The following is a 13,265-nucleotide window of genomic DNA, read 5'->3' as shown; positions in this document are numbered from 1 at the left end:
TCCTTAAAATCTGCTGCTAACACACCAGTCCACAAGCAAAAAACCCTTTTAGCCTCCAGTTTGTCATCCCATTTCCAAATTCTCCCATTTCACTAACTCCTTGAATATACTCTGGCCTTCCGATTCCATGACTTATTAAAAGCCATGAATAATTTCCTATGTGACGGTAGCAAAGGAAATGTATATATTTTTGTCCTTTTCAACCTGCTTGCAAACATTTATATAGCTGACCACACCGTCCTTCTCCAGTGTCTCTGCTCCATTGTTCTGCTGTGGGAAGACTCAAATGCTTTGCTCTTGTCTAAGTGCTGAATTATGTTAATGAATAAGCAGTGTTGGCTTTTCCCTTTTCTGTACCATTAAGCTCTGGATCCATCTACAGTCCCCCTTGTTTCTCGTCACCTACGGGCCTGCTGATGCACCATCAATAACTCACACTGAGACGTAGGCGAGATATCGGCTTTTATTGACTGGAAGAAGGAACCAGGAGTGAGTGTCTATCATACAAGGTCCTGGAGACTGAGGCCGAGCGTCAGGCCGCAGGTCTCCTTTATACAGGGGCCTGTGGGAGGAGCCACAGGAGCAGTCAGCAGGGGCGTGTCCCGACAGGCACATAGTTCACCACACCTGCACCCACCTGAAAGCAGTGCATCTAAGCCCCAATGTACACCCCCAATCTACGTCACCACCACATCACTTTCTCTGTCAGATTGCTCTCCCTACCTACAGCAGAAAGTATTTCTCAGTAAGTCAGGGAAAACTGAAGCTATTGTCCCTGGTTCTCAGCACGATCGCTGTTATTTTCTTTGACTTCTATCTAAAACTGAACTGGACTATTGGTGGGCCTGAGGTGAGATTCATATAAACTTTCTCCAAGCCGACCTCTGCAATATCATCTTAGTCTACGACCTCAGCTCATCCCTGCTGACACTTATCTGAGTAATTGTTACCCCCATCTTCAGCTAGTTCAGAGGTACATTTATTAACAAAGCATGTTTGCAATATTCAACTCTGAGATAGCCATGAAATAAAGAAAAACCTGCAAGTCAGTTCAGAGAGAAACAGCAGACTCAACCCTCCGCACCAAAGAAAATGAACTCCATAAACCCCCCTCCCCCCACACAAAAAAAAACAGCAAGAAGGAGTGGGTGACAACACAGAATATAAAAACACAGGACTGAAAAATTTCATAAGCACTGAACCTTGGTAACATCATGGAGAGAGTGACACGGCTCGAGTATGCCCTCTGAGCACGAGCAGCAGAGGCCTGGAATCTTGGAGACAGCAAAGTACTGGATCACGCAATCAACCTTCAAACTGTAAATCACAGGCTCTAACAGTTTCAGAAACAGATTTATGGTGAAAAGTAGACATAAAGGAAGTGAATTAAATAGTCTTGTGGTCTATCCAGAGGACGTTGACCAAAGGAGCGTCGTGTGCGAGTTAGTCTCCACAAACTCGATGTATGGTGCCCACATCCAAACTCAGTCCAAGTCCTATTTGTTGAGTTCCTTGATTACAGACATACTTTGCTTCCGAGTTAAAGCAATGTCTCAAAATTAAAAATCTCATTCTCATTTTCCAGTCCCTGTGTGGCCTTGCTTTGTCTTCCCTCTGCAGATTTTTGCAATGTTCTAACACAACAATATCACAATGCTATCCTAAATCTGAACCGATAATCATCCCCACAGTTAATCGCTTCTTCAGTTGCCAAACTGTAGCCCCTCCCTAATCCTGTACACACTTTCTTTTCCTTCTTTACAAAGATCCAAAGCCTTCATTGTTGATCAGGCTTTAGGTCGTCTGTCTTAATATCTCAGGGTTGTATTTTCATGATAATGCTCCAGTGAAGTGCCTTTGTTAATCAATATTAATTGTTGATAAAGTGTAGGTATAAAATACCAATTAAAATGTGCACTATTACCAATGGGATGAAATATAGCCAAGCCAATTTATTTGACAAAAAAAACTTCTATTAATATCTTCTAATACAGTAAAATGCTTGTATTTCTACCAAAGCATATTATTTTTAAAAAAGTAGGTATAAAGTTTAACTCATTTTAAAGTTTAAAGCATTACAGTAATCAGATCCATGTTTTAAGCAAATATTTTGCAAGTTGTAATCTCTTCCTTACTCAGAACTGGTATAGCCAGTATGTTATGGATTGTCCGTCTTAACCGAGTTCATGAAGTGGATTGCAGTCTATCCAATTGTACTGCTTTGTATGAGTCAGTCAGCAGAGGTTAGTGGGTGCTGACATAAATATGCAGGTGATTACATCTTGAAGAAAACAATGAAAGAAAGGACTTGTGATCATACACCGCTTCAGTTTGTCATTTAGTAAACTTGGCATTGGAGTGATATTTACAAAGTTGCCAGAGGAAAGCGTATGGAAATTCAGCAGCATCCACTTCCTTAAAAACTACAAGAACGCATGTTATATTTTAGATTTCACTGTAACATTTAGAGACATTTTTTCCCAACTTTGCTTTGGGTGGGATATTTGTAACAAGTTATATTGCTGCAATGGCTTCTTGGACTAGGAGCATACTGTACACTTCACTGACTATATGAAAGTGACATGTTGTTACAATGCTGCTTACCACATTCTTTGGCAGCATACTCATTTCCTTTGAGTTAAAGACTGAATAGTATCTTGTACAGAAGAGATTCTGCAGATGCTGGATATCTTGAGCAATGCACACAAAATGCTGAAGGAACTCGGCAAGTCAGGCAGCATCTATGGAAAGGAATAAACAGTTGATATTTTAGGGCAAGGCCCTTCATCAGGACTGGGAAAAAAAAGAGACAGAAGCCAGAATAAGAAGGTTTGGGGGAAGGGGTTAAAACATATAAGCTGGAGCTGGTAGGTGAAGGGTGAGACCAGATGATGGGGAAACTGGGTAGATGGGGGAGACAGAATAGATGGAAGACATAAAGAATTAGAGAAAGAGGAATCTCATAGAAGAAGACAGTGAACCGTGAAAGAAAATGGAGGAGGAGGGCAACCGGAAAGAGGTGATGGGCAGGTGAGGAGAAGAGGCAAGATGAGTGTAAGCAGAATGAGGAATGGAAAAAGAGGAGGGGGAAGAGGAAGAAATCACTGAAAGTTGGAGAAATTAATCTTTATGCCATCATGTTGGAGACTACCCAGATGAAATATGATGTGTTGTTCCTCCAACTTGAGTTTGGCCTCATGGCAGTCAAGTCCAAGGATAGATGTATCAGAATGGGAAGCTAAATTGAAATAGGTAGCTGCCTGGAGATCCTATTTTTGCAATAGACAGAGTACCAGATGAAGTAAATGACCTTGACAGACTTGCAGGTAAAGAGTTGCCTTACTTGGCAGGACTGCTTTGGGCCTGAATGGTGGTGAGGGTGGAAATATAGGGGCAGATGTAGCATTCGGCATTACTATTTCAGAGGATCTGTCCTGGGTCCAACACGTAAGTGCCTTTGCAAAGAAAGCACATCAGTGCCTCTCCTTTATCTTAGAAGTTTGTGAAGCTTTTGACTTTACTGTAGACGTATGGTATGGTGGAGAGTGTGTTGACTGGTTACATCAAGGCCTGGTATGAAACCACCAATGCCCTTTTACAAAAAAAGCTTACTAAAAGTAATGGATACAGCTCAGTCGATATGGATAAAGCCCTTCCCACACCGAGCACGCTTACACAGAGCACTGTCACAGGGAAGCATATTCTCCTCTTGTTGCTGCCACTAGGAAGAAAGTACAGGAGCCTTAAGACTCACCACCTGGTTCAGGAACAGTTATTACCCCTCAGTGTTCAAGTTCTTGAACTGAAGGGGATAAATTTAGTCACCTTATCACTGAAATGTTCCCACAACTGATGGACACACTTTCAAGGACTCTTCATTCCATCTTCTTGATACTTATAGGTTATTTATTATAATTATTATTTTTGTATTTGTACAGTTTTTTACATTGGTTTTTGTCCACCATGTTAGCTGTGGTCTTTAATTAATTCTATTGTGTTTCTTGTATTTTCTGTGTTTGCCCGCAAATTAATGAATCTCAGGGTTGTATATGGTCACATATATGTACTTTAACCTTTGGTCATCCTTGCAGGGATATCTTTGTCTAATTCTTTGCTTTCCTGTTTTTGTTTTTGAAATTCCTTAACATATCAATGTTTTGAGATGTTAAAAGTATTAATATAATGACCTTGTGCTGGCTAGGGTTGTGCCCTCACATCTTACAAAGGCTTGTCTGTTGTGATTGCAAAATTATGCAGATGATATAGCTGAACAAATATGGAAACAACTGGAAAATCTGGCAAACATGTTCGTTCTTGATTGCTGTATTGTACGCACTGCGGTGAAAATGAAACTATTTTCTAATTTTGTAATCAAGTTTCATTGTAGAGCTTTAGGCATAGAAGAAATACATTGTGGGAGAAAAAGAGGCTGTTTTTGGTTATTTGCTAGGAGGCAACTCTGGAGGGACAGCTGTTCATTTTATTGCATTAGGCATTGTGACATTTTCTACTGTGGAAGTGTACTTGCCTGGAATGGCACTTCAGGCATTTTTGGTGCATTAATTGGTGCTGATGGTCTGTAGGAAGTCACAAAAATATCGCAAACTTGGGACCTGTATGCTTTAAGAAATTGTTATCAGTGTTGCTTCCTATTAAGACCAATAAAATAATGTATGTTGCAGTGTAAGCTGGGGCAGAAACCATGGTTCCATTCTATTGAATGGGATTATGCCTGTTTGAAAATCAGGATAATTGAGGAGAAAGGGGGGCTTATTTTACATCTTTTAACATTTTGTTATTTAAAAATATTTTAAATTAACTCATCTTACTAGACTAGAAATTATTTACTCCTGTTTTGACTATCTCTGAAAACCTGTACTTCACAAGTGACAGCTGCTTTACAGACAGACAGCATTAGTGCCCTTAAGGAGTTGTGTCCATGGCAGCCTGTGGCTGAAAAAAGGTAATGGGATATAAGAGGAGTAATGGTGCCGGGCCTCCTGGGGGTCTGACTATTGACACCGAGTGTCAAAGGGTCATTCCCAATGTTCAGTGAGTTGGTGCATTGAGTCACAGATGGAGAGATCTGTGAACGATGCTTATCAGTTTACAGGCCTTTACAGAAAGGGCTGGCGACGAGTTTATAAAACAAAATCCTGAAGGTTTTTATCCACATTTTAACAACTAGGTCCCAGGGATCATATGGGGCACCTCATTCAGCACAATATGCTCATTGAACTGAAGAATTTTATGATTGTGAATTGTGAACTTTGAATCCTCTTTTTTTCAACTAATTGAATAAGCCATGTATTTGCTAATATTATCACATGTGGCAGGTGCAATGATAAAATTACTATGGGTGTAAATATGAATTGTGATAATGATTATTACTAGTAGACTCTTCTTGGGCTTCAAGCCGGGTAGAGGTATCAATTATAACCAATGTCTTTGATGACAAACACTGTCGTCTTCTTCAGGGCTAGTGCCTGGGCAAGTCTAGTCTGGTGGTATTTATACCCCTGTATTCTGTTCCTCCTGAATGGTTGGTCCTCTTCCAATCAGGTTTCTACTGTTCCATCACGTTTACAATTGAATTCCACATGCCAATGGCTTTTGAAACTGCCTGGTAAGAGAAGCCATTGAAATCAAACTACTGGAAAAGAATTTTAAGAAAGATGAAGGTCTCACTCTAAGTAAGAACAAACCATGCAAACGATGGGAGAGCAAAAACCCAATTAGATGAGGACTAACCAATCAGGAGGGACGGAATACAGGGGTATAAATACCAGCGGACTAGAATTGCCCAGGCATTAGCTCTGAAGATGATGGCAGAATTTGTCTTTGAAATGTCGGTTATAATTGATACCTTTGAAGCCCATCATATATGCCGGGAAAGTACTAGATCCTTTTTCAATACTAATTATTATCTTTCCACTCTTTTTGTATTTGACAGTTTATTATCTTTTGCACATTGGTTGTTGTCCTATTTGGGGGGGGGGGGGTGGTGTGGGGATTGTTCATTGATTCTATTGTGTGTCTTGTATTTACTGTGAACGCACACAAGAAAATGAATCTCGGGGTTGTATAAGGTGACATGTACGTACTTTGATAATAAGTTCACTTTGAACTTTTAAAGTGTAGCATTTAGCTTTACAGTAACGAAGCGCGATTCTCACCACTGTCTGCAAGGGTATTGTATGTTCTTGCCGCGACCGTATGGGCTAGCTCTGGGTGCTCCAGTTTCTCCCACGTTCCTAACACATGCATTAATGGTTAATTAGTTGGCATGCTGTGTTGGCATGGGAAACATGGCAACACTTGTAGGCTGTCCACAGTCATCACTTATTTGATTTGATGCAAATGATGGATTTCACCATATATTCTGATGTACAAGTGACAGATAAAACTAATCTCTAAAAGTGCTGGCCCACTTTCCCAATTGGACAAGGCATAAACAGGAAAGTACATGTAAAATCACAGGACAGGATGCTTTAGAATCAAGGATTAACTCTTATTTACCATTAATTTGGAACTTGCTATGGTGTGTTGGCCAGGGTGGAACATGCACCAGAAAAGCAGCATTATAAAGAAAGAATTACATATAATTGTTTGCAGTATGTAGACATAAAAAACGAATGCAAGAAGGTACAGTTCCTAGCAACTCCCCCCCCCCGACCAAAATCACTTGTCAGATCTCAACTTCTGAACCACTTACACTTAACAATTGAGCTTTCAGGTTGGAAAGTTGGAAAGTTCTTTTTAAAAGTTGCTTGCAATTAAAGGCATTTGTTCTAAAGCCAGCTGTGATGTTCTATCAAGCATTAGGCCCTTGGGGGATATCAATGTATTTGATCCCAAGTGTCCAAATCTGGAGAGCACTTTGCTTCTACATGCCTCTCCTTTTAAGCCATTCTCTAGGTAAATTCATAATATTGCCATCTAAAGCAGTAAGGTTTAGAAATTCTGATTATAAACTTTCAAGATACTGGTGTGTTTGTTAAAGCATACTTGTATCATAATAGTGTAATCGGTCTTTCCATGTGCTATACAATTATTGTATGACAAGCCTGAAAAGAATGAATATGAGGCTCCAATCATGAGCCATCCAAGCAATTAGGTAACTTTGCATTTAAATCAACAGTTCTGTCTAAGCTTGCCCAAGAAATATTCTAATTACTGTGTAGTGAGTGACTGGCTTCTCTTTGATAACATCTAACTTCTGTTTTGTTCCTCCAGCTGCAGTGAGTGTTATGACACATGCAGAGTTGCCCTGCCTCTTGCGAGCTTATGATGAAGAGGATTTGCTTGTGAACATCTTCCATTACAGTTCAATGGTCTGACTTGTAATGTGGAAGATCCCTGGGGCACCTGGGAAAACCATCTGACAGCCTGCTTGGCGTGATGAGCAAGTTCACCTTTCAGAACAACAAAGTAATGCAGGACCGCCGGAGCGTTTGTGTCTTCCTTCCGAACGATGAAGCTCTCAACATTATTGTGAACGTAGGTTTTGTCCACTTTTCTTTGAACCGATATTGTTCCTTAAATGAACAGCTTAGACCTTTAACGTGAAAGGGAAAAGCTGCACAATACTTCAGCACCGTGTAGTTCTATATTGTTTGACCCATTTGCTACTTTATTTAGCCCATTATGCTCTGAAATATCAAAATAAAAATGAGTTGTGTATTGATATTTCTTTGCCACTTGTTTGAACTTTGAAATTTGCCTAATGATTGTGAATAAACCATGCATCCTCTTTCACTAATGGTCACTGAATTATAGGAAAGATGTCAACAAAATAGAGAGAGTTCAGAGGAGATTTACTAGAATGTTACATGGGTTCCAGCACCTAAGTTACAGAGAAAGGTTGAACAAGTTAGGTCTTTATTCTTGGGAGCGTAGAAGGTTGAGGGGGGACTTGATAGAGGTATTTAAAATTATGAGGGGGATAGATAGAGTTGACGTGGATAGGCTTTTTCCATTGACAGTAGGGGAAATTCAAACAAGAGGACATGAGTTGAGAGTTGGGGCAAAAGTTTAAGGGTAACACAAGGGGGAAGTTTCTTTACTCAGAGAGTGGTAGCTGTGTGGAACGAGCTTCCAGTAGAACTGGTAGTGGCAGGTTCGGTATAGTCATTTAAAAAAAATTGTATAGGTATATGGACAGGAAAGGAATGGAGGGTTATGGGCTGAGTGCAGGTCGGTGGGACTAGGTGAGAGTAAGAGTTTGGCACGGACTCCTACTCTCCTAAAGTATTTTATGATGAATAAGACCATAAGATTATAGGGGCAGAATTAGGCCACTCGGCCCATTGAGTTTGTATTGCCCATTCGATCATGGCTAACTTACTATCCCTCTCCATCCCACTCTCCTGCCTTCTTCCTGCAACCTTTGACACCCTTATTAACCATGAACCTATCAACCTCCGCTCTAAATATTCCTACTGACTTGGCCTCCATGGCTGTCTATGGTAATAATTTTATTTAATTTTAATTAGGGAAGTGTTTCAATGCCAATTACTAAATTGATGGACAAAAGCTTAATCTATTAACAAAATTTGTGTCAATTTCCAGTTTATTTTTTTTGAGAATGCATCGTTGTAGGGCTGAAAGCAAATTCACAATTGAAGACTCTACCACGGAAGGGATGGTGTTGGCTTAATATTTCATGTAAAAAAATATTAATATAATATTCTGTGTTTGAGATTTCAATTAATAAGAAATTAGTGAACCTTGATGCTAGAAAACCGGCTTTGCTAAATTCCTTTCAAAAATTTCATGTTTTTTTTCTAGGTTAAAGCATTATGCCAAGAATTATTCGTTCAAGTGTGCGACCTTCTAAGGCTGAAAGACTGTCATCTTTTTGGGCTCAGTGTCATACAAAGTAAGTGATACAAAAGAATAATTTCAGTATCCCTAATAATATAATTAAACAACATCATCAGTGTAAATCCCTTTTTCAAATTGTATTCAATGCCACATTTTTATTCATATCCATAATTTTCATATTGTTACATGTGATATCTTCTTACAGTTTTACTAGGCCAGAGCCTTTGTCTTTTCTTCCTTTAGTCCAGGCATCAGCAGCCTGGGGTCCATGGACCCCTTGGATAATGGTAAGCCTCCATGGCATAAAGGAGTTTGGGAACCCCTGCTTTTTAAGTAGTGTAATTTAGTCATCACTGACGAATTCAGTGGCAGTTTAAGCAGGGCACTTCACCAGGGCATGAGACACACCTGCTGCCCTCACCTGATTGAGCCCGCCTGTCGAAGCAGCGTACTGGGGTGTGGCCGCTGTCCCATGCAAACAGCTACTTAGACCTACAAGTGGGAACTGAGGGTTCGGTGAGGACCAAAGTTTAGTGAGCTGCCCCAGAATGGACACAACAAGCCCCTTCACCAGAGGTGCAACTCCTTCCTGGACACCCCATACATGGTAGTATACAGTGGATGAGTTACTCTGTCGATAGCTATTAGGATCTAATACAGTTTTTAGCACTATAGTAGAATTGGTACTGTTCTAATTTGACCTTATTTAATTTTCTATACATAATTTGTTACTCAGTTAAGCAGTAGTTTTTCTTTTTTATACCTTTTTTAACTATTTCCCTGGAACTTTGGTTAGTTGGGCAGGTACTTAATTGGGCCAAAACATACTAGTTCTGAAATGTCCCAATTAACTGGAATCCACTGTACATCACAAACAGCAGAGGTCCCAGTACAGATCCCTGTGGAACACCACAGACAAAACACAGTATGGTGTGCTTGAATCCTTGATGATGCAGTGTCAGATATGGTTTATTTCTGGTCCTAATGTAAATTATTTGTTCAGGTCACACTTGGGCATTTTGCAAGCAGTTGAATAATGTTGCAGAGTGTAAGAATTCCGTTCAGTATTGTGTGGCTGCAGTGACAACCTTGCATAGGTTCCTTTACTGGGCTACCTTGGGAACATGTACAAAGAAAATTGTATTATGCTAAAAGAAGCACACAGTTGAGAATTTCCTAAATTTGAATCTTTTATTTGTACATTAACTTTGGTAATTAGTTGGGATTCTGTCCTATTTATGATGTGATTATGATGCATGAACAATCGTGTGCATAAAGCCTCTCAAGATTGGCGGCAGTGTTAAATAAGAAACGATACATTTATTTAGCTAATAGGAAATCTCAAATTTACATATGCTAATTAAATTTTAGGAAGCTTCACTGTAATTTTTCATAACTGCTTGAGGTAAAAATATGGGCCAAGCTACTGTTATATCTACACAGTTTTAGTGGTATGCCTGTGCATTTATTTAAGATGGTTTATAAATAAAGTTGTGGTCGTGTTGAATTTTTATAGCTTATCCGTTCATGTCAGAGCATTGAATTCTGGCAATGTAGCAAGAGAAGTCAAGTGAGTAAGGTAACTGAGGCCAACCTCCATTGATCTTTGGGGAGCTATGGTAGTCTAGTGGACGGAGTGACACAATTACCACTCTGGGCATCAGCGTTCAATTCCGGAGTCATCTGTAAGGCGGTTTGTACATTCCTTTACGTGTGTGCATGGGTTTTCTCCAGGTGTTCCAGTTTCCTCCCAAGTCCAAAGACTACTGATTAATAGGTGAATTGGTCATTGTAAATTGTACTGTGATTAGGGTCGGGTTAGATCGGTGGGTTGCTGACTGGCATGGCTCAAAGGGCTGGAAGGGCCTGTTCGTGCTGTCTCTCTCTAAATAAACAAACAGAACACGATCTGGCTGGCTTTGTGGGAGGCTGAGGAACTCCCAACCGAGTTTCCTCTTTGTACTCTGTCCAGGCTAATGAACTTCGTGAATAAAGCTGTAAATATACTGGACATTGGACAGAATCTTCAAAAATAAACTACACATAAGAAAAAATTGTGCAAGAAATAATGTTGATATGATTCACGTGATCAGACCAAGGGAGGGAAAATTAGTAATTATTTAAACAACAAAGGATCAAATGCTGTCCATTCTAGTTACCATGGTCAGGATCCCCTCTGATCCTGACTGCAGTTTACCACCAGCAGCTGACAATAATCAAGCACTTGAGATATTACATAATGCCGTCACCAAACAAAAAACAGTCCATCCTGATGCATTTCATATCATAGTTGGGGATTTCAATCAAACTTGCTTGAAGAAATCCCTGGCCAATCCCATGCCCGGACCACACTTGCACTTCAGGAAATCTGAACACTTGGCTGTCCTTTTTCTACCTGCATAAGAGCAGAGGCTTCAGAGATTAGGACAACTCAGAGGAGTGGCTACCGTATTGCTTCGAGTCGGTGGACTGGGACGTGTTCAAGGACTCATCAGAGGATCTGAATGACTGCACCATACTGTATCTGTCACAGACTTTATAAAAACAGTCATAAATGAGTGTGTCCCCATAAAATTATTCAGAGTCTTCCCCTGGATGAACCATGAGATCCACAGTCTGCTGAGGGCCAGTCAGAGGCATTCAGGTCTGGTGACCAAGTAAGTTACAAGAGGTCCAGGTATGCTTGCTGGAAAGCCACCTCATGGGTGAAGTGACAGTTCATTAAATCAATTAAGGATATTCAACAGATGTGGTAGGGCTTAGGAGTCCTCGTGCAGGATTCCCTGAAGGATAACTTGCAGGTTGAGTTGGTGGTGAGGAAGGCAAATGCAATGTTAGCATATAAAACAAGGATGCAATGCTGAGACTTTATAAGGCAGTGCTGAAATCTCACTTGGAGCATTGTGAGTAGTTTTGGGCCCCTTCTCTAAGAACGCTGATATTGGAGGGGGTTCTAAGGAGATTCATGAAAATGCTTCTGGGAATGAAAGGCTTATCATATGAGGAGCTTTTGATGGCTCTGGGCCTGTACTCACTGGAATTTAGAAGAATGAAGGGAGGATCTCATTGAAACCTATCGAATGTTGAAATGCCTACATACAATGGATGTGGAGAGGATGTTTCCTATAGTGGGGGAGTCTACGACCAGAAGGCATAATCTCAATAGGCAACATGCAATTAGAATGGAGATGAGGAAGAATTTCTTTAGCCAGAGGGTGGTGAATCTGTGGAATTCATTGCCACAGGAGGCTGTGGACACCAGGTTATTGGGTGTATTTAAGATGGAGGTTGATAGATTATTGATAAGTCATGATGTGAAACATTACGAGGAGAAGGCTGGAGAATGGAGTTGAGAGGAAAATGGATCAGACATGACCAAATGGTGAAGCAGATTTGATGGGCAAAAAATGGTGTAATTCTGTTCTGATGTCATATGGTCATGTAGCCTGAATGCTATCACCTCATATAATGTAAAGTCAGTTGACACAGGCAAGAACAGGGCTTCGCTTCTAGACGAGCTCAAAGCCTTCTGTGCTTGCTTTGCCCCTCAAAACTTGGAGGAACCATTTCAAAGAACCCCCTTCCACCTCCCCAGTGATCCTGTAGTTTCATTCTCTGGGGTGGGTGAACCTGTGGAAGGCACCTGGCCAGGTACTAAACACGAGCTGGTCAGCTGGAGTGCTCACTGAGATATTTAACCTCAAGGCCGTGGCTTAGCCCTCTGCTCTGCTCCATTTATACTTACAACGGGTGGCTAAGCAGGGCTCTGCCATATTCAAGTTTGCTGACAACACTACTGTCACCGGCCAAAGCAAAGATTTTGTTGAATCAGTATATAGGGAGCTTGAAAATCTGGCTGAATGGTGCCATAACAACAACCTCTCACTCAATGTCAGCAAGACCAAGGAGCAGATTATTGACTTCAGGAGGAGGAAACCAGAGGTTCATGAGCCAGTCCTCATCGGGGGATCAGATGGAGAGGATCAGCAACTTTAAATTCTTCTTTAGTGTTAGTAGTTCAGGGACCTGTCCTGTCGCAGCATGTAAGTGCAATTACGGAGAAAACATGGCGATACCTCTTCCTTCTTAGGAGTTTGCAAAGATTCAGCATGACAGCTAAAACTTTGACAAACTTCTCTGGATGTGTGGTGGAGAGTATATTGACTGTCTGCATCACATCCTGGTATGGAAACGCCAACGTCCTTGAATAGAAAATCCTCCAAAAAGTAGTGAAGTTCTCAATGAGACACTGCTTTAAGAGAGCTGCATCGATCATCAGGCACCCTCTCCACCCAGCTCATGGTGTCTTCTCGCTGCTGCCGTCAGGAAGGTGGTACAGGAGCCTCAGGACCCACCACCAGGTTCAGGGCCAGTCATTATCCCCCAAAACATCAGGCTCTTGAACCAAAGGCAATAACATTACTCAAGTTCACTTACCC

The 13,265-nt window shown here is 40.9% G+C and overlaps 1 protein-coding gene across 1 annotated transcript in view; it reads left to right on the top strand.

Annotated features, from left to right (window-relative positions):
* Positions 1-13,265, top strand: part of frmd6 (FERM domain containing 6) — a 118,992-nt gene that overhangs the window by 41,414 nt on the left and 64,313 nt on the right. The window contains exons 2-3 of the mRNA XM_059958061.1: positions 7,237-7,500; positions 8,791-8,881. Of these exons, the coding sequence (XP_059814044.1) occupies positions 7,402-7,500; positions 8,791-8,881 (190 nt within the window). The 5' untranslated portion in view covers positions 7,237-7,401. The remainder of the gene's footprint in view (positions 1-7,236; positions 7,501-8,790; positions 8,882-13,265) is intronic.

This window comes from Hypanus sabinus, chromosome 2 (genome assembly GCF_030144855.1).
Source record: "Hypanus sabinus isolate sHypSab1 chromosome 2, sHypSab1.hap1, whole genome shotgun sequence".
NCBI classification, from domain to species: Eukaryota; Metazoa; Chordata; class Chondrichthyes; order Myliobatiformes; family Dasyatidae; genus Hypanus; species Hypanus sabinus.
The sequence above is the reverse complement of the archived record's forward strand: the minus strand, read 5'-3'. Positions and strand labels throughout refer to the sequence as shown.